The sequence below is a fragment of the Pan troglodytes genome, chromosome 13 (assembly GCF_028858775.2).
Source record: "Pan troglodytes isolate AG18354 chromosome 13, NHGRI_mPanTro3-v2.0_pri, whole genome shotgun sequence".
Classification (NCBI taxonomy): domain Eukaryota; kingdom Metazoa; phylum Chordata; class Mammalia; order Primates; family Hominidae; genus Pan; species Pan troglodytes.
In genome coordinates this window covers 76,053,415-76,074,944 of record NC_072411.2, presented here as the reverse complement: position 1 = coordinate 76,074,944, position 21,530 = coordinate 76,053,415, and the positions used below count along the sequence as shown (strand labels likewise).

The following is a 21,530-nucleotide window of genomic DNA, read 5'->3' as shown; positions in this document are numbered from 1 at the left end:
ACCTGCACCCCATTGCTGTGTTCTGGCTCATATGGGACTTGGTGGGGAGTGGTACCCGGCTTGGGGAGAGGGATGCTGGTGAGTTTTCAGCTCTCATCCTCATCCCTGCTCTACTTGGGTGCCTTTGAATACTCCCACAAACCTCAGTTGGAGCCCTGCTAATTTAGCTTCAATTTGCCAAATGGACCTCCAGTGCCATTGTGGCAGCCCCTCACAATGATGGCTCTGCCACCCTCCTTCCGGCATCCCAGAGGCATCCAGGACCCAACCCTGTCCAGGTCTCCCCTTCCTTCTCTAGTTGCTGCTCCTCCACAGACTCTCTTAAAATAGTGAGTGTTCCCTCAGAATCATCTCTTGTCTCTGTACACTTTAACCTTTACTTCTATTCCCAAGACTTCAGGCACCTCCTACTTCCTCCCATCTCCCAGATTGAGTGGCTCAGAGTATGGGCAGAGTGCTCCCACCTACATCTGCGTGTAGCCTTGGGCGAGTTCCTTCACCTCCCTGCAGCTCAGTCTCATCTGGAGTTAATGTGGAGATGGTAGCAGCACCTACCCCAAAGGGCTGTTGAGAGGACAAAGTGCAGGGGCTGGCCCTTCCTAAGCCAAGAGCATCTGCTCATCCCCAGACCCATCCATCTAAAGTCCCCTGGATGTCTCCATTTGGGGGTCCTTCAGGCAAACTGATTGCCTGTCTTGGAGTTAATGTGCCCCACCCCAAATTAACCATTTCTCTTCCCTCCATTTGTTTCTCCTTCATTGTGTCTTTGGGGAATGGGCCCACCAGCCACTCAGACTCTGAGTCACTCGAAGTCCTCTCTGCACAACTCTGATCTTTCACTAAGTCTTATCCTAAATGTCTCTCTCCTAAATGTCTCTTTAATACCAACTGTCCTGCCTGTCCTCTCCATCCTGGTGGACACAGGCTTGGTTCTGATGGCCCAGTTACCCAGTAACCTCCCTAAGCTCATCACCAGGACTACAAACTTGCCAAGGTCCTACTAAAAGACTTGAAACCCGGCAGCAAGGGGTGGTGTGGGGGTGTGGTAGCTCCAAAATACAAGAAGAAAAGTGCAAAATTAAAATTAACAAATATTTCAATGGCTCCAAAATGTAAATTATGTCAGCTCCCTTGTTAACTTTTGATTTCATAGAAATTTCAGTACATTTGACAGCAATTTGTAGGTTAGGTTTTTCTCCTATACAAGAGTTTCTGACTATTCATGGCCTTGAGAGAAGGCATAGCCAATATATATTAAATTAGCAGGGGTTAGGGGCGTTGTAGTCAGATAACTTTAAAAAGCAAAGTTATCAGAGATCTCTCAGAAACAGCAATACAGAATAACTATGCTTGATGTGGGACAGGCATGCAATTTAATGCCTATTCTATGGTGGGGCGTGGTCTCCACAAGTAAGAGTGCCTGGGGCCCAGAGAGATCTGCAAGCCACCTGTCCTTATTTCTTTCCTGAGGCAATAAGCAACTGATTAAGAGTCCTCCAAAATAAGAATGTATTCAAGGCCATTCCTGTTGACTTCTTGCCTGGGTTCCTTAAGCCCTCTTAGAGAAGTCCCCTAAACCCCTAAGCCAGGTAGGCCCCTCTGCTACCACTCACCTAAGGCCTATGTTTCCTTTTGTCAAGCCACCTTCTTCTTTGAATTGTAATTACTGCCTCTGTCTGTTGCCCTGGGAGATCCCTGAGGGTAAGGACCACATCCCAGGGATCTTTGTTTAACTTTACAGACATTCCAGAGTGTTGATGATTAAAAGAATGAATGACAGGCTGGGAGGGAGCGGGGGTAATGATATACAGGGATCAGGAAGAGGAGGCGAGGGTAGGGTAGAGATGAAATCAGCCTAGACAGACTTGGATTGAGTGCTACTCGGCACGAAGTGGATCCACCAGTCTGGAACTTGGGCTAGGGGCTGGGATAGAGAAAATGGGGGTGGTGGCCACTAGTATAAATGGGGGTGGTTGAAGCCCTGGCTGTGGCTGTGGAGAGGCCAGGTAGGAAGTGTGGGCAGGGAGAGAAGCCAGAGTTCTGGGAAACCTCGCTGCTGCTTATGGGATGGGCAGAAACGTCGGAGGGAGCAGGGACTGCAAGCACAAGCAGCAAGAGAGGAAGGCACGGTGGCTCACGCCTGTAATCCTGCCACTTTGGGAGGCCGAAGTGGGCGGATCACGAGGTCAGGAGTTCGAGACCAGCCTGGCCAACATGGTGAAACCCCGTCTCTACTAAAATACAAAAAATTACCCGGGTGTGGTGGCGGGTGCTTGTAGTCCCAGCTACTTAGGAGGGTGAGGCAGGAGAATCGCTTGAACCGGGGAGGTGGAGGTTGCAGTGAGCTGAGATTGCGCCACTGCACTCCAGCCTGGGTGACAGAGCAAGACTCTGTCTCAAAAAAAAAAAAAAAAAAAAAAAAAAGAGGAAGACGGCTGCAACAGGAGGCCTGAAACCCTGGAGTCAGAGTCAGAGTGACAACCCAATCGCTCTTTGCGGTTGACGGTGGGCCAGGCCCTACGCCCAGTGCTTTGCATGGAGTGAGCCACAGAAGGATGTTAAGATAAACCCCATTTTATGGATAAGTGAATCAAGGCCCAAACTGGCTGAGTAACTCACCCAAGGTCACACAGGGAGGAAGTGAAAGAGCAGAGACTCAGCTCCATACTCCACATTAAGGCAAGATGACCTGCACGTAATGACCATCACCCTGTCCAGGGAGATGGACATTAGAAAGCTTTGATGAAGTCTCAGTGATGAGGGCGGAAGACAAGCCGCACGGCAATGGGTGAGTCAGCAGGAGGGAGGAACTGAGCCAGGAGGAGCTGTTTCAAGGAGCAAAGGGGTGTTGTCTATTTCCCAAGTGTAGTTGGCATTTTTTCCCGCATCAAGAGGCAATAGCCAGGTAATACTATTATAAATTTGATGTTTAAAAAACTTACCTTTGAACACAGCAATAAAAACCTAAGCACTTCTCCATTACTCTTCTAATTTCTCTGCCTTAATGCCACAACAAACATTGGAGGCCTTTCCCTTCAGTGTCAACCTTATGGATCTTCTTATATCTTCTTTGTCCACAGGCATCTTTTGCAGAGACCTGCTGCCTGCAGAAAAGTGAGGAGGAGGGAGAGAAGGAGGGGTGCTCCATCCCTTTTAAGGACAGGGCAACTCTGTGTGGACAGAGGACATCCTTACTCTAGATGTTCCCTCTGCCCAGAACCCTCCTCCCCCAGGCATCTGCTCAGCTGGCTTCTCACCTCCCTAGAGTCTTCCACCTCAGTGAGATGGGCCCGTCCATGTTTATTAATACTGCAACCGGCCTCTGCCCCCGACGCCCAAGCTCCTGGTCTCCCTTTCCCTCCTCTGTTTTGTTCTTTTTTCCATAGCAACCTCAGCTACTAAGTCATCCTGCTGATGTACTGCGTTTAGCATTTAGTATCAGAGTCCCTCCTTCTGCAATACTGCAAGCTCCCCAAAGGCAGGCAGCTTTATCTGTTTTGTCCTCTGTCCTATCCCAGGTGCCCAGAGCAGTTCTGGGCACTTAGTAGGCTCTCAATTCATATTTCTGGAATAAATAAAAGGAGTGATCTCAGCGGGCTGTGACTCCATCTTAAGGAAGATGGGTGGCCTTTCCATGGGAGAGGGAAAGGGGGAAGGCGTTTCAGGTAGGGGAGCAACATAAGTGGGTGCTTAAAGACAGGAACAAGTAAGTCACTCTGTGGGCAGTGAACAGAAGATTCATTTGGTGGTGCTCAGGATGTAGGCATCGAAGACCAGGATGGAGAGTGTGGATTTTCATTTGTAGGCAATGGGAGGGAAGAAGAGGGCTATTGAAAGATTTCAAGCAGGGAAGAGACTCCATACGAGTGATATTTGGAGAAGATTAAGTTGGAGGTGGGGAATCCATTGGGTGGAAGTGTCCTTCTGGGATGTATTCCTCAATCCTCATCCCCTCCTCCCCTTCCTCGTGAGAACTCCAGCTCACTCTGGGTGTTTCCTGTGACCCCTTTCTCTGTGCTCTCCCTGCTCCAAGTTAAGCCAGAATCAGGGTCTGCAGGTGTGCTGTGCACCTTAGATTTGAAGGGAATTTGTACGTTTTCATTCTCTGGGTAAAGTCAGGGTAGCCATCATCCATGGCCTCTGGTTAGAAATGGCATTCAGCACTCGGAATGCTTCCTCTTGCTTCTCTATCTTCAAATCTGTGCAGTGGCAACACTGAAATTCCAAAGGAGTAAAAAGTACGAAGACCTTTGCCTGGTACATCAAGAATGTGGACAAATTTAGAACTGGAGCCTTGTGTTACAATTGCAAGTCATACTCCAAGAGGGGGTAACCAGCCCATTAGCGCAGGAACCTGGAAACTGACTTTTCTGCTATCTCTCCAAACACACACACACATACATGCGTGCACACTCTCACATACACACATTCATTGGGCCCTTGAAAGATCAAGGCCAACTGCAAAGCACCCATTCCCCAAGACTCCTAATTTATATTGGGAACTAGCTATAAAGCTCCCCTTGGCCCCCAATCTTCCCTTGCAATGATAAAGAGCATGTCACATCACACTAAATGTGACACTTAATCAAAACCCATCTTCTTTAACAAACCCTTAACCTCCAGCACACGAGAGTCACCAAGGCCAAGAGACGAGACGGGGAGCCGACTCAGGTGGCACATGCTTTGATTAAGATGATACAGATTTCCTTTTATTTCACTTTTATCAGAGTTGTAAAATTCCGAATCTGTCCCCTTTTTGATTTGACAACAGCACATTTCAATAGAGGTTGACACCAAAAAAAAGACCACGACTTGTTCTCTCTTCAACCGGGAGTAGGTGATAATTTCTCTGAATCCTCTTCAGTAATGATCGTCAGAGCTTCTGATCTTCCCATAAGCAAGTTTTGCAAGGAACATGGTTAAACTGAAGCACAAACCTGGCTGGCATCTGGTCCCTTTCTTAACTGGTATCTAAATACCCTTAATCTATAGGCCCTGAAAAAGACCTCCCCTTCTCTGCCTCCTACCTTGGGTCTTTATTTCTGAGACTTAAATCCTCAAGTGAATTCTTTTGCCAGATTTCTGGGGCAGGAAATTTACTTGCCTGCCACACAGTTACTTTAGGCCTTCTAGGGGCTCCGGCAATTGTCCATTTCTATCGCATGGGCCATCGCTTTCCTCATGACCTATTTAGGACTTTGTTTCTAAATTATTTAATCATTGGCTAAATTAGATAATTTACTACAGAGTTATTGAATCCTAGTTATGAATGAGATACTTGTAATAGGAGGGAAGACTTATTTCTGGTTTCAGAAACTTTTGGTCTTGAAATAAAATACAATAATGGTAATACAAGGTAGAATGGGACAAGTGGCTACAAAAACTCCAAAGCATAGGCAGTTGATGCTTTCAGTAAGTATTGAGCATCTACTGTGAGCCAGCCCCTGTTCTAGACACTGGGATACAGCAATGTACAGAACGGACAATGTTCCTGCCTGCAAGGTGCTTACATTCTGTGTGGGGCTGGACAACATTTTCGACTTCTATATATTTGGCTTATGAACAACCCACACTTTCAAACTTTGTACTTTACCCCTCTTCAATCACCTTCTGCAGGTTGAATTTGGACTTTCGAGTGCCCATGGACAAGCAAAACTTCTCAGTTGTCTCGTGACAGCACACCAGTGGGACTACGCTCAGTTTCTGCAGTGTCAGCCCTCTGTCTGTTCTGTGGTGTCAATAGCCTTATTGCTCACCAAAAAACGAGCAGAAATTTTAAAACTGAAAGTGTGGGTGCTATTGGCAAGACTTTTAGTTGTTTTTAACTTCTTACAATTGAGACGAAGATAGAAATCATTAGGAAGGAAAAAGAGCAAAATTAGACAGCCCATTTAAAATACTGTAAGGATATTAAATATTGAGCCAAACAGATAAAGTATAATTAAGATTTTAAAAAATGGTTTTTCATTTATGAAAGAGCAGTCTTTTCTTATGACATATTGGCAATCACTCCATTAGATTCTCAGCAACAGCATTCTTTACCTCTATGCGTGAGGCCTTCCTTTCCATGCCGGAGGGCTGGGTGCTGTGGTCAGTACCAAGAAAGGGCCAAGACATGGCCCAGTCCATCAGGAACTTACCTGTTACTCATGGACATAAAGGAAAATAGAATAGCTGGCATATTTCAATGCAGAGGGGGAAAGGGCATTTTCTAAAAAAAAAAAAAAAAAAAAAAGCCTATGTTACCGGCCAGAAAGAGGAGATAAGAAAACTGCAAAGAAGCTCATCCTTCCCAGGATCAGGATAAGCCTAAAGGTCACAGACCAACCTAGAATGGGGAGATGAAAGTTGGTGCCAGGGCCAGGCCCTGCTTTAACTCTTCTAACAGGAGGCCTCTCCATTGCCCCTGATGGACAGTCTTTATCCTGCCCTTCTCTGTACCTGGTGTTTAGCAAGTGGACTGGTATAGGATTATTCCTGGATTCAAGTCCTGAATAAGTCAGGGCAGGATGACAGCGGCACACTGATGGGACAGTGTAGAAATGTGAGGGGTGAGGGCAGCAGGAGCAATCCGAAGCTGTGATAACAGGAACTTTACTGAGTCCTGACTCCGTGGCATATGGTCTGTGTCCTACTTTCCTTCACACAGGCCCCTGAACCGCTCCTGCAGCAATGCAGCCTGTGCAGGAGGAAGCCACAGCCCTAACAGCTGCTGAGATCTGGGATTCTGTGAGAAGCTCCCTTCCCATTTCTTGCCAGGCAGAGGGGGCTCAGGGTGGAACTGCAACCCCTGGTCAAAGTTTGTAGGATTAGCTGACAAGTAGGGTAAAAAAAAAAAAATACATACATAAATAGATAAATAAGTAGATATTAACAAAAAATGTTTAAGCTTCCAGGAGTCATTGTTGACTGCCCTTGCTTGTCACTTTCCTGCTATACCTGAGAGCTGACACCTGGGAGGATTAAGGACCAAAATACAGAATCGAGTAATCAATGTGTAAATTTACACGTGCATAAACAGGTGCATAGGTGTGTATTTGGTTCTCCTCTGTGAGTTTTTGTGATAAAATTGTCCATATTTTATTTATTTATTTACTACTCCTTGCACAGCCGGGCTACCCCATAGGCAATGCGCCCAGAGGAGCCTATATTTTAAACTCTTTATTATAAAAAAATGTTCAACGTGCATGAAAGTGGAGGGAATAGGCTGGGTGCAGTGACTCACACCTGTAATCCCAGCACTTTGGGAGGCAGAGATGGGTGGATCACCTGAGGTCAGGAGTTCAAGACCAGCCTGGCCAACATGGTGAAACCCTGTCTCTACTAAAAATACAAAAATTAGCCAGGCGTGGTGGTGGGCGCCTGTAGTCCCAGCTACTCGGGAGCATGAGGCAGGAGAATCGCTTGAACACAGGAGGCGGAGGTTGCAGTGAGCTGAGATTGCACCACTGCACTCCAGCCTGGGTGACAGAGTGAAACTCTGTCCCCAAAAAAAAACAAAAAACAAAAAGTGGAGAGAATAGTATAAAAGAATCCCATCCAGCCATCATCTAGATTTAACCATTAACACCTTAGCATGTTTGGTTCATCTTTTGTTTTTTTCTTTGTATTTAAAAACAAACTCCAGACATTATATTTCACCCTTAAATACTTTAATATACACCATTTAAAAGATAAGCATGTTTTCTTCTATAACTACCACACCATTATCGCACATATCAAAATTAACAATAATTCTTTGCTATTTTCTGCTACGCAGTCCCAATTCAAATCTTCCTGATTATCCCCAAATCTCCTCTTCCAGTTGGTTTGTTTGAATCAGGATCCAAACAGGGCCCACACATTGCATTTGGTTGTTACGTGGCTTCGGTCTCTTTAAGCCAGAGGGCCATTTTGAACTATTAAGGAAGGGGTTGCTCTCACCCACCCATCCCTCTGACCTGGGCCCCAGTGAATTTCTCCAGGTGCGCCCTGAGGCCCCTCCCTAGCAGTCCAGGCAGCCAGAGCAGTGTGACTAAGGTCTGGAGGAATGAGCCTTGCCATGGAAAAACCAGAAACTCACAGATTTTCAAAATTCCAGGCAAGATAACATGACGCACGGGAAAATGTATGATGTAGTTTCTGTCCTCTGGCCCCCGACGAGAATAAAGCTTCCACCAGGCTGGAGGGAGAGAGAGGAGGGCCCACAGGACAGAGGGAGCGAGAAGGAACGCACTCCGCACGCGCTGGGCCCAGGCAAACGGGCTCCATGGAAGAAGCACAGACTTGTGCTGAGGAGTTGGGCGTCGCCCTCACCAGGGTCCTCTGGTGAGCCTCTCCCCTTGACGGTCTCCTTTTGTTTGTGCAGTGGGAAGGATGCCTATCTCTGCCCAGAGAACATTGCAGTCAGAGGCCCACTTTGCCCTGGGAAGGCCCCTTCATGAGAGCTAGGCCCTGGCTGCCCACAGGGTTGGTGGTGCATGGAAGGAAGCCTCTGCAGCCCACCCCAGCCTGGCCAGCAGCGTCTCTGTGCATCAGAGCGGGGGCTCACCAGCACCCCGTGCTCCCTCCGAGAGTTCAGCCACGTGCTCGGCTGGTTTCCCCACATTAGAAACATTGATCAAAGAACAGCATTTCTTCTGCGACAGGAGGGAGTGCCTGGGGCCTGAGCTGTGTCCCCTACACCGTATTCCGGCTCACACTGTGCCCTGGGCCTCTAGGCTCAGAACGAGCCGTGTTGGTGACCCCGGAAGAGCGGCCTCCTGGGCCCTGGCTGCGGAGGCGACAGGCTGAGCCGGCGCTTGGAGGCCGCTGCGCTCTGGGGCCTCGCCTTCCGGAGCCTGGCCGGCGTTCCCGGTTGCATCTGCGTGGAAACTTGTCCCCGAGGAGCACTTTTGGGGAGACATTCATCTTCCTTGACGGCCCAGTCAGTGCTCTTTGGGGTTTTGCCCTCTCTTACTGGCTTTGGTGGCGGCGGTGCAGAGAGAGGCCTCCCCCGGACCCCGAGGCGCTGGTGCCCCGCGCTAGTGGGGCCTCCACAGGCGCACGCGGCCCCGGCAGCTGGCAATCTGGCCTGCATCTGATCAATTTTATCTGCAAAGCATTCAGAAAATTTCTCCCCCGAAGAACACGTTGACCCTCTTAAGCGGGGAATGCAATGTGGGTCGCCTGCTGGAGGACGCCCTCGATTTTGATGAGGCTTGTGCAGGGACCCGCGATAAGCTTCAGAACGCGAGCCAAGCGGGTGGGGACAAGGCTCCTCCGGGGAGCTCCGCATCGTCCCCGGCCTTCCATTCGCGGTGTTTACCAATTGTGAAAGCAAATCCAGCTGTTGGGAGGAATTGCTTCCAGATGACATGATGGGAAAGGAAAACACACTTCATAAAAAAGCTGCTGAATAAAAACCAGAACATGTCCGCTCTGTGGGCCAGGATTGCATAGGGGCTGTTTCCTGAGGTTGTGCAATAGGCCAGCTCCTGGGGTAAGGAACAAGAACAGTGCAAATGTTCCCCCTGCCAGAGTCAGGAGACCAGAGCTGGGACTGGACGTGGCAGAACTTGGGGAAAATTAGTTGACCTTGCTGGGCCACCGTATTTTTCTCGTTCTCAAGAATGGCTTCCCACCTTCCCTGGAGATCCCTGTGAAAGCCACAGAGAAGGTTTTCTGTGTGTTGAACTGCGTGGGTGAGAGAAACCACGAGAAAGCAAGGACATCTTCTTTTGAAAATGGGATGCATTTCTCAGCCCCCCAGCGCAGAATTTGCTGTGTTGGCTTTCTCAACGATTTTAGAAGCTCTCTAACGAGCTGGAATTAAAGTGTCCCTTTACTAATTTGGTTTTACAGGTCACTGGATAAACCTACTTAGGCGGTTTGGAAGAGGATTAGGACATTTGTGGCTCTTCCAAGTTGACTTTCCAGGCAGGGTCAGTCAGCAGCTGGAGACTCCCCTGGCTCGGGGCCAGCGCTCTTATAAAGCTGCAAGTTTTTAAGGGCCTGGTGAGCACAGTTATCCAAGAAACAAAGTTTGCAGCGAAATTAAAATGCAAATGTCCCAAAGCAAGGCACACATTCCCGAGCTTGCCTGCCCAGAGACAAGCCAGAAAACTCAGCAGCCCAGTTCCCTAGGGTGAGGGAAACAGCTAAAGTGATTTAGTTACTTTCCCTGCCTCAACCTTGAGCAACTTTCTTAACCCCTATTGGGGCGGAATAGACTTGAATAGCTAGGAAATTGCCTAAGTGCAGGAGATCCCCTTAGAGAGGAGGCTGTAGCCATTAGCCACAGGTAGCTCTGTAGATTATCATTTAAAATTCAGTGTTTCAGTCTCACTAGCCACATTTCGTGCTAGTGACTGCCACATGCAGGAGTGACTGCCACATGAGACACTGCGGATCAAATGAGCATTCACTCATTCATTCCACAAGTTAAATTTATGGAGTGACTCGGCAGTGACAATGAGCAAAGCATATAAAATCTCTGCCCTCGTGGAGTTTCTGTTCTAAAGGGGAAGGTGAACACTAAAGAAACACCATGTGTGAGTCACTTTTTTTTCTGTCCATTGCAGTCCCGGGGCGAAACCGATGACGTACTCAATTGAGTAACTGAGAAGTGTTTAATAATGGGAGGATTTACTAAGATGTGGGCAGAGATCAGGGAAACAAGGCATAGTGCAGTCCTCACCGCAGGAACCATCACCGTGGCCAGGCCTGCAGGGGCAAGCACAGCTCCAGTTCCCAGCCAGGGCACCAGTGAGAAGAGCCAGGGAGGGGCTGCCTGACAGGAGCAACGCCCCTGCAAGAGAGGCGGCCCTGGAGGCAAACTGGTGGGGGAGGGGCCTAAGTGCTCTCAGCCCACTCCCCTCCCTGGCCTCCCACTGGCCCAGCCCCAGGGAAGCCAGAGGCCGGGTGGAGAGGAGTGGAGGGGAGTACCTGGCAAAATCATGCAGTCTAGGAAACCCAGCAGGGTGGGAGTAGAGTTTGGAGTAGAGGGGTCCTGGGGGGAGGGCAACTAGGAAAAGAAATGGCCCGAAGCACCGGGGCTGTCTCACCGCCATCCTCCCCACCCCTCCTTCTCCTGTCTTCCTATGACCTTCTGTCCCCTTCCCCAGGCCCTTCTGTCGTCTCTGTGGCTCTGCTTTCTGCCACATGTCACATTCTCTCTCTGGGCACCCTCACAAGTGCCTTGGAGCCAAACCAGGGCCGCTCTGCTGAAACTGTCTCTGTGCTCTGTTTACCTAGGAGCATAGACAGGAATGTTTTTTGTTTTTTATGTTAAATAGACTTTACTTTTTAGAATAGTTTTAATTTTACAGAAAAACTGAGAACATTGCAGAGAGAGTTCCTATATACCCCACCCCAGCTTCCACTATTATTATTATTGTTTTTCAGACAGTCTCACTCTGTTGCCCAGGCTGGAGTGCAGTGGCGTGATCTCGGCTCGCTGCAACCTCCCCCTCCTGGGTTCAAGCAATTCTCCTGCCTCAGTCTCCTGAGTAGATAGGAATACAGGCACCCGCCACCACGCCTGGCTAATTTTTTGTATTTTTAGTAGAGACAGGGTTTTTGCCACGTTGGCCAGGCTGGTCTTGAACTCCTGATCTCAAGTGATCCATCCGCCTCAGCCTCCCAAAGTGCTGGTATTACAGGGGTGAGCCACCACACCTGGCCCAGTTTCCCCTATTACTAAATATCTCACATGAGCATGGTATGTGTTAGTTTATACCACCAACTGGACCTGTCTCCTTGCCTACTCTGCCGCTTCCTAACTCTGCTGCCTGTTTTCTCTAATTCTCTTCCAGGTCTTCAGAAACTAACAGAGAAAAATCATAGAACTGTGGTGAGTGAGTCCAGTCTAGTGAGACAACAAAGGAAGCATTGCATAGTTACAAAGCAATCAACAAAGGCAAGGTAGTTTCAACAGCCTCCTACCTAAAGCACAGGGGCTTAGGTAGGAGGCTGTGCTTTAGGTAGGAGGCTGTTGAAACTTTTCTTTCTTTTGAGAGAAGATCTCGTTCTGTCTCTCAGGTTGGAGTGCAGTGATGTGATCATAGCTCACTGCAGCCTCCAGGGCTCAAGTGATCCTCCCACCTCAGCTCCAAGTAGCTGGGACTACAAGTGCACTCCACCATGCCTGGCTAATTTTTAAATTTTTTATTTTTATTTTTGTACAGATGGGTCTCACTTTGTTGCCCAGGCTGCTCTTGAACTCCTGAGCTCAAGTGATCCTCCCGCCACAGCCTCTCACAGTGTTGCGATTAGAGGCATGAGCCACTGAACCTCGCCTCTGGTCTCTCAACTTCTGAGCATTCCCCTCCACAAAGTCATCCCAGAGCATTCCCTTATACCCTTCACTCAGCTTCACCTAAAGGTAATATCTTACATAACCATGGTATAGTTATCAAAACTGAGAGATTAACATTAATACAGAATTATCAGCTAAACTACAGACTTCATTCAGATTTCACCAATTTCCCCACTCATCCTTTTTATCTGTCCTAGAATCCAATCCAGTGTCTCACATTGTATTGAGTTGTCCCGTCTCCTTAGTCTTCACCAATATGTGATGGTTTTAAAGGCTTTCTTTGTTTTTCGTGACCTTGACACTTTTAAAAGTTACGGTCAGGTATACTGTAGGATGTCTTTCAGTTTGAGATTGACTAACGTTTTCTTATGAATTTTGGGGAAGAATATCACTAGGGGAAGTGCCTTTCTCATGACATCATATTGGGGGTACATGGTATCAGCCTGAAAGATTACAGGTGACATTAAGCTTGATCACTTGGTTAAGGAGGTGTCTGCCAGGTTTTGCCTCTATGAAGTTACTAATTTTCTTTTTCAATACTCCATTTGTTAGAAGTAAGTCACTAAGTCCAGCCCATACTCAAGGGGAAAGGAATTAAGCTCCTTTTCTAGAGAAAGGAGTATCAAAGAATTTGTGGACATACGTTAAAACCACCACAGTGACTTATTAATGTTTTTGGGTAGATACTTTGAGGCTATACAAAGATTCTATTTCTGCTTAAAGTTTCACCCACTAATTTTAGCATTCATCAGTGAATCTTAGCTGCAGCAGTTATTCCTGTGGTGTTCAAATGGTGATTTTCTACTTCCCTCGTGCCTTCTACCTTTATCATTGGGAATCCTGTAAGGACAGTTTCTCTCTTCTACTCATTTATTCATTCAATCATTTCTTTATATCAGTATGCACTATGGAGATTTATTTTATTCTTTGGGTTAGAATCCAGTACTGTTTTTTTAATTGCTCAATTGGTTTCTGTTTATGACTCTGCAAACTTTTTGGGCTTGCTCCTGTGTCCTTTTTGACATGACTTCCTCCTTTTTTGCATTTTGCTCTGTTTGGTGTTTGTTTTGAGCACTCCTTTACTTTCTGTCAAATGCTCCAGGCTCACTGTGTATTTTCTGCCCCAGCTGCCCCAGCCCTATAATGCACCCTTTCACAGAGGGCCTCTCAGTGCATTGCAGACTTCCCTGCTGATATGCTAGTGACTTTAGTTAGGATCTGCTGCTCTGCCAGGATCAGAATCCTTTCCTTACCAGCACAGCTCTCACAGTGGTAAAGAGTCTGACAGGCCCATTGTCCCTGCCCTGGCACGTAGGAGGTATGTGACTTTGGGCAAGTTATTCTATGTCAGCCTAAGCGTTCTCGTCTGTAAAATGGGAAATGACAATCCTCCTTCCTTATGGGGTTCTTGTGAGGATTAAGTGCATGTGAAGCAGGTCACATGCCTGTCATAAGTATCTAATAAGTGTTGATGATAATGAAGATACAACTGCTTCTGCTCCGGGTGATTGGTTTTAAGGGCCTGGACTCTGGAGGCAGACTGCTTGGTTCTGCAATCTTAGTAAAACTCCCCGTGCCTGTTTCTCATCTGTAAAATGGGGATAATCGCATAGAGTTTTTGGAGGATTAAATGAGTCAATATACACAAAGCACTTGGAACGGTAGATACTTTGTAGGGTCTAGCGTATAGGAAGCACTTGTTAACTGTTAGCTATTACTGTTTTTGTTATTATTATTATTATTATTATTATTGAGATGGAGTCTCACTCTGTTGCCCAGGCTGAGTCCAGTGGCATGATCTCACCTCACTGCAACCTCCGCCTCCCGGGTTCAAGTGATTCTCCTACCTCAGCCTCCGAAGTAGCTGGGATTACAAGCATGCACCACCACACCTGGCTAATTTTTGTATTTTTAGTAGAGATGGGGTTTCACTATGGTGGCCAGGCTAGTCTCGGACTCCCGTCCTCAAGGGGTCTGCCCACCTCAGCCTCCCAAAGTGCTGGGATTGCAGGCGTGAGCCACCATGCCAGGCTTGTGATCATTATTCTTGCAGGCTAAATCTCTGGCTCCTTTGGTGTTATCCTACCCTTGGTTGGTGGGCCAAGCAGTATGGTAGAATATTTATCTAGTTTAGGAAACTATGACATTTAAAGGTAATAGATTGTTCAGATCATATATCCTTTCTCCTGAGGAGGAAGGAGAACAGCCAAATTCAAATTCATAACTAGTTAGATCGCCATGATGTGCTGCTGACATTTTCTCCTCTGAGGTGTTGACAAATGGCTGTGACGGAATTACTCAATTCACATTTGTCTCGCACTGATGCATGAGGCCCAAACGGCCAGCAGCTTTGGGGAAACTCTTTGTAAATCCATCACATCTGGCCATTAAAAAATGATAACTATGATCAGCCAATGCTGAGGGACCCATTTTGTGGAAAAAAGAAATGGAACCAACACAGTTAGTGACACAATAATTAGGACGCAGGGGAGACTGCTGACAATTTGGAGATGTTTTCTTGGAGAAAATATCAAATGACTTACAATTTGCAGGACATTAATAGATAATTAAGTTGGCAATTTGTTGCTGCAGGGTGACAGTTGTGGCCTCTCCTCTGTGCACAAAGAGTCAAGCACCCAAAGGCAATTCCTGCTCTCTCTTAATTGCAGGAGAGAGTGTCATGAAAACTCTTTCCCTCCCGGGAATGTTGGGATTTTCTTTGATTTTCTTTTTCTTTCTTTCTTTCTTTCTTTTTTTTTTTTTTTTTTTTTTTTTTTGAGACAGAGTCTTGCTCTGTCACTGAGACTGGAGTGCAGTGGTATGACCATGGCTCACCGCAGCCTCGACTTCCTGGGCTCAAGCGATCCCCCCAACCTCAGCCTCCTGAGTAGCTGGGACCACACCTGGCTAATTTTTTTTTTTTTAATTGCACATACAGAGTCTCCCTATGTTGCCCAGACTGGTCTTGAACTCCTGGGCTCACACAATCCTCCTGCCTCAGCCTCCCAAAGTGCTGGGATTACCAGTGTGAGCCACCGTGTCTGACTGGGATTTTCTTATTATTGGTGTGAAAATGCAGCCAAAGCTGCCCTCAAGGAAGAGTGTGGAGGGGAACTGAGGTGAAGGAAGGTCCTCCGGGCTCAGGAGCAGAGTCCCTTTCCCTCTTTCATCTCACTCTCCTCTGCCTTCCTTATCCCCACTGTGCCCTCCCTCCTGGAAGCTGATTTGAGCTGTTCATTTGACAAACGTTTCCCTGAACAACCCTCAGGTTTTGCTTTATCCACAAACCATATGGGTTATTATTCGTTTAACATTTTTCTTTTAATAAATTCACTTCAAAACATGAATGCCCAATTTCACTTCCTCCTGAACAATGATATCCATGGAGCTACAGGGCTCTGATGACACTGAGAAATGCCACTTGACCTTTGTCAGTGGCTGCATGGGGTCTCCTCTCTCTATTTGGAAAAATCCACTGTGACCTGGCTGGGAACAGGAACAGAATGGACAAGGGCCTATAGGAGAAAACCAAGCTCTTGGTTTTCTCCAAAATAAGACAATGACACTGGTGGCAAGCGCTTCTAACACTAAGGGACATGTCTGTTCCCACTGACAAACATTAGGATTCCCGATGTCCAAGAGGATGGAAGCCAAGGTGGCTGGGGAAAGAAGGGATGGAGGTTGTTAAACGACGCAAGATTCTGTGGGGTGGAGGCAGGTAAGTGGAGGCAGGAGGCCAGTGATGTTACTACTGACTGCATGGTCCAGATGAGGGATGAACTAAACCAAAGTAGTTTGTGGAAGCAAAGAGGAGATAACGGACTACCTAGATCAAACTTGATGGCTGACCCGATGTGGGGGATGTAAGAAGAAGAGGAGCTTATGACTCCTGGGTTTCTAACACAAGTAACAGATATCATAAACAAAGATAGGAATGGGGAGGAAGAGTGGATTTGGAGTCCAGCTGATGCATTCTGCTATTCACATGAAGAGTTGGAGGGATCTGTGGGATACCCTTTTGGAGATGTCTAGTCTTTGAAGACCGTGACCTAGAGTTCAGGACAGATGGATGGGCTTGAGAAACAGATCTGAGTCCTAGTGTCCATGTGATAAAAAGAAGCTGTGGGCACCTGTAATCCCAGCACTTTGGGAGGCCAAGGCAGGCAGATCACTTGAGGTCGGAAGTTTGAGACCAGTCTGGCCAACATGGTGAAACCCTGACTCTACTACAAATACAAAGATGGCTGGGCATGGTGATTTACGCCTGCAGTCTCAGCTACTCAGGAGGCCGAGGCTGTAGAATCGCTTGAACCTGGGAGGCAGTTGCAGTGAGCCGAGATCACGCCACTGCACTCCAGCCTGGGTGACAGAATGAGACTGTCTAAAAAAAAAAAAAAAAAGAAGCAGCAGCTGTGGGTATGGATGACCTCATCCAGGAAGAAGAGACAGAAAGCAAGCATTAGTTGTTTTTTTTTTTTCCCAACAAAACAAGGTGCATTTTTTATTATGGTAAAATCCATATACTATAAAATTCACCATTCTAATCATTTTAAAGTATATAATTCAGTGGCATTTAGCACATTCCTAATGATGTACAATCATCACCACTGTATAATCTGTGAACATTTTAATCACCCCCACAGAAAACTCTGCACTAGTTAAACACCCTCTCTGCACCCCCAGACCCTAGCAATTAGTAATCTGCTTTCTGTCTATAAGGATTTTCCTTTTCTGGACATTTCACGTATATGGAATGATACAGCATGTGGCCTTTTGTGTCTGACATTTTTCATTTAGCATAATGTTTTTAAGGTTCACCCATGTTGTAGCATATATTTTTAGTTCATTCCTTTTTATGGCTGAAGAATACTCAATTATATAGATATAACACAATTTGTTTATCCATTCATCAGCTGATGGATAATTAGGTTGTTTCCAAGGGATTCACTTTTTTATTGATGCATAATAGATGTATATTGTTTCGAGGTGAAACAACTTATTACATGTGATAATTTATTACATTCATATAATTTGTAAAGATTGAATCCATGTACTTGGGATGTCCATCTCCTTAAATATTTCCCTTTTCTTTCTGCTAGCACTTTATTTATTTATTTATTTATTGAAACGGAGTTTTTTTTGCTCTTTTTGCCCAGGCTGGAGTGCAATGGCGTGATCTCGGCTCACTGCAACCTCTGCCTCCCAGGTTCAAGCAATTCTCCTGCCTCAGCCTCCCAAGTAGCTGGGATTACAGGCATGTGCCACCACGCCTGGCTAATTTTGTATTTTTAGTAGAGTCGGGGTTTCTCCATATTGGTCAGGCTGGTCTCAAACCCCCAACCTCAGGTGATCCGCCTGCCTCGGCCTCCCAAAGTGCTGGGATTACAGGTGTGAGCCAACATGCCAGCCTTTTTTTTTTTTTTTTTTTTTCTGAGATGGAGTTTCGCTCGTTGCCCAGGCTGGAGTGCAGTGGCACGATCTCAGCTCACTGCAACTTCTGCCTCCCAGGTTCAAGTGATTCTCCCGCCTCAGCCTCCCCAGTAGCTGGGATTACAGGCCTCACCACCACGCCCAGCTAATCTTTGTATTTTTAGTAGAGACAGGGTTTCACATGTTGGCCAGGCTGGTCTTGAACTTCTAACCTCAGGTGATCCGCCTGCCTCGGCCTCCCAAAGTGCTGGGATTACAGGCGTGAGCCACTGTGCCCAGCCTATGTCTTTTCTTTACGCTTATGCTTTTTGAATTCTTATCTATTTTGAAAAACTATAGTCACCAAGATGTAAACTTTTAATAAAGCAAGGAAGGAGAAAGAGGTGACTAAGGAGACTGAGAAAGGGAACTCAGAGAAATAGAAGACACACAGACTCTAAGGGAGAATGTTTCAGAAATGGAGGGTTTGGTAAGCAGTGTCAGATGATTCAGAAAAGTTCTGAAAGTTAATCGTTGAGGTTTTGGCCAAAGAGAAGACATTGGTGACCTTATCATAGGAGTTTTTCTGTGGAAAGGTGAGGGCAGAAGCTGGATGGTGAACAGGAGATGTGGTTTGGGGCAGGGAAGGTACTACTTTTATAAGAGATTAGACATGAAAGAGTAGGAGAGGATGAGATATGAATATGGGATAGTAGGAAGCATGTTTACTTGCTGGTCGGGAGAAGCCAGAGAAGAGAAGTTGGAGATTCCAAAGGGGAGAGGCAATGAAGGGCTCTGGGAAGCACATTAGAAGCACCTGGGAATCCCACCCAATTCAATTCAGATCCCTGGGGGTGGGACCCAGGCATCATCAGTGTTTTCTAAAAATGTCCCCAGGTGAAGGTATCAGAGAGTTGGGGGCTGAGAACCACTGAGAAAGACTTGCTGAGGATGACCTTAGAAGGAAGGGCACCTTTATGCTAAGACTAGAGGAAGAATGGCTATAATGCAGGTGAGTTTACAGTGAAAGCCAGAAAGCTGTGGGATTTAAAGTTAATTTTCTCAATGAAGCAGGCTAGGTTATCTGCTGAGAGACAACGATGGGGGTAAATCTCATACGTATTTTACACCCTCTGTCTGTGAAACTAGGATAATAGTACTTTTCATAGCCTGCATGAGTAAGGGCTGTATTAGGGCTTTTTTCCCTCTCCTTCCTTTCCCAAAAAATTCAGCACCTGCCCCCAAAAACATGAAAATTAAAATAATTTAATTTTCAGTCTTAACCAAACAAATCAATTACCTACTTTTTCCTCCTTGATATAATCTGAGCCACGTTGCTAGTCAAGCTGCCTGGATAGTATTTGGGTCCTTCTCTGGCATGCCTTCAGCAACTTTACTTCAATTCCTTAAAAGCCAAAACCAAACTATAATTGAGTGACATGTCACTCATTTTGGGCACATGTCATTTGCCCAAAACAAATGCAAAGTGTATTGGTCAGCAATTTAAAGACAGAATTGGCAATGATATAAATATAATATGTGTGCACCCCAGGCTTCCTCCCTAAAACTCAAGTCTTCTGAGAACCCAAAGGGATGGGATCATAAAACAGTATTTTAGCTTCAGCAAACATGTATTAATTGGTTCTTCTCACCATTTCTATTCATTTGCTTTGGAAAATTTAGAATGTTTTGCTACTCAGGTGGAGCCAAGTTTTTTGCTTTTGTTTTTTATGGATAACCTAGGGTACAGCAGTCTGATGACTTAGTCACATGTTACTATAATTGAAACAGTAAGACCCATTCATAGATATATCAGCACATATTAAACCCATAATAAATATTTTTGGATAATTATGAAGCTTAGAAATTATTTACTTGGCATTTATGCCTCCTTTAGTGATAGCCACTATAGAGGGGTATTTCTCAGTCTTTTTGGATTCTTGTCATATTTTTGAATCAGTTTTGGTGACACAGGGAGGGTAGAAGTTATAAACTGGTAGCTCACAGAATGAGTCCTGATAGTCCTCTCCTAAAAGTTTGAATCAGGTGACAACATTTAAAAATTAGGTGATTTCACACAAGAATTCAGATTGCTGGCTTCTCTTGAAAAAGTGGGCGATGTGGTAACTTGGCCAGGCTGCCAACGATGGGTGCATGCTTCATGGGGCTCCCCCTTCAGACCAGGCCTACCTTCCCCAGTTCTCCACAGCCCCTGCCCCACACCTTTGTGTCTGGTTTCTGGAAGCACTTGAGTTTGAGACCAGACCCCTACGTGAGGCCAACTGCCAGCTGCTCATGGTGAATAGCTAATTATATTGTCATGGTCACTGTTTGTGTTTGTTTCCTCCAATGACACTAGGGCTGGAGTATTACTTGTTTTATGTTGCTTGTGTGTCTATAGCCCTGTTTCTGGCACAAAAACACTCAATGAAAATTTGATGAATGAATCTAGGAGGGTCAATTCTTTGCAAGCATTTGGCAACCCATGAGGAAACTGAAATCGCAGTGTCAGAGCCTCAGGTAGACAGTGTAGAAATACAGAGTAAGAGATTAATCCAGCCTGCCTGTGAGGATAGGCTGGTGTTCACATGCATTTCTTGGCGGGTTAGTCCTGAAATGCTGATCCGATGGCTCTTTTGAATCACAATATGCATACCAAAGGCTATGAGGAATTCTGGAGTAAAACAGCAGCAAATAACTTGTTTTATTTGGTTTAACCGAATGCTTCCTAAATCTTCATCTACCATTTCACTATTTTGACATTCAATCTTTGATTTTCTGACATCTCCTGTTCCCAGATGTACTCAATGGCAAGTTATTTTTTTAATGATGGTGAAATTAAAGTGTCCTGGTTAAGACAATTTTGCAAGAATGTTGTGGCAGTCCCACAGGCCCCTGGGATCTTCCCTAGGGTATTGCTAAAACAGCATTGGGAAACATGGTTTTTTCACTGTGGTCTTGTCGAAAGTCAGGGTTAAACTATTCTTTTTCTTCTTTGGCTGGCCATACATCTCAAGATACAATAGCTTATATTTGTATGGCATTTTATAGTTTACATTATCACATGCATCATCTCAGTTTCTCCTCAAAACAACACGAACTGTAGGGATCATTACTCCATTTTCTTGCTTAAGGCCCTAAGCTAGCCAGAGGCAATGTCTAGATCTAAACTACTCTTTCTTCTAGATGTGCTGCTCTGCTGGTACCTCCAACGGATTTTTTCTTGAACATATTATTTAGCTTTTGGGCCAAATCACAATGTTGGGTGGAAATTTCTACGATTTGGGCGGGTTGTAATCTCTCCCCGCAAAATAAAATACTGATTGCTGTTCTGTAGTGAAGCATGGAAGGTCACCAGGGGAAGGCACTCAGATTGGACCTCCAGGGCTTGGAAGGCACACAGCGACGTCAGATCCCCTTGAAGAGTCCAGGACACAGGCGAGCTGGGGCTGACCTGGGCCTTTTGCTCCTTCACCTACAATCTTTCCCAGTCTCCACTGTGCCTCGGGGCCCCAAGTACCATCTGCGTCCAAACATTTTCTCTAAGGAGTTGGAATCTTGCCTCTTATTTCCCTGTCCTAGAGGAGGAGCCACTCATGTGAAAAGATCACGAGCCGAAAGGGCCTCCTCGGAGCCCGTGGGGGAGCCTTTCACGGGCTGGGCAGAGGCCACTTGCTCAGCTTTGCAGATCCTGGGTCCAGAAGCGCCGGGACACTGGCGGGCAGAGCTGCGGGGGTCCGAGTTCCACAGCTTCCAGCTCCGGGGAAGGGGAGGAGAGGGGCCTTCACCTCTACGGGTGTCCCTCTTCCCTGAGGGTCGCCGGGGAGAGGAGGAGAAGAGACAG

General features: G+C 46.3%; 1 protein-coding gene across 1 annotated transcript; it reads right to left on the bottom strand.

Moving 5' to 3' along the window:
• Positions 1 to 7,635: 7,635 nt before the first annotated feature.
• Positions 7,636 to 10,512, bottom strand: LOC100608359 (uncharacterized). The gene has a single exon (XM_003309313.5). It carries the CDS (start codon positions 9,335 to 9,337, stop codon positions 8,702 to 8,704), a length of 636 nt encoding a protein of 211 aa, XP_003309361.1. The 5' UTR covers positions 9,338 to 10,512; the 3' UTR covers positions 7,636 to 8,701.
• Positions 10,513 to 21,530: the final 11,018 nt, after the last annotated feature.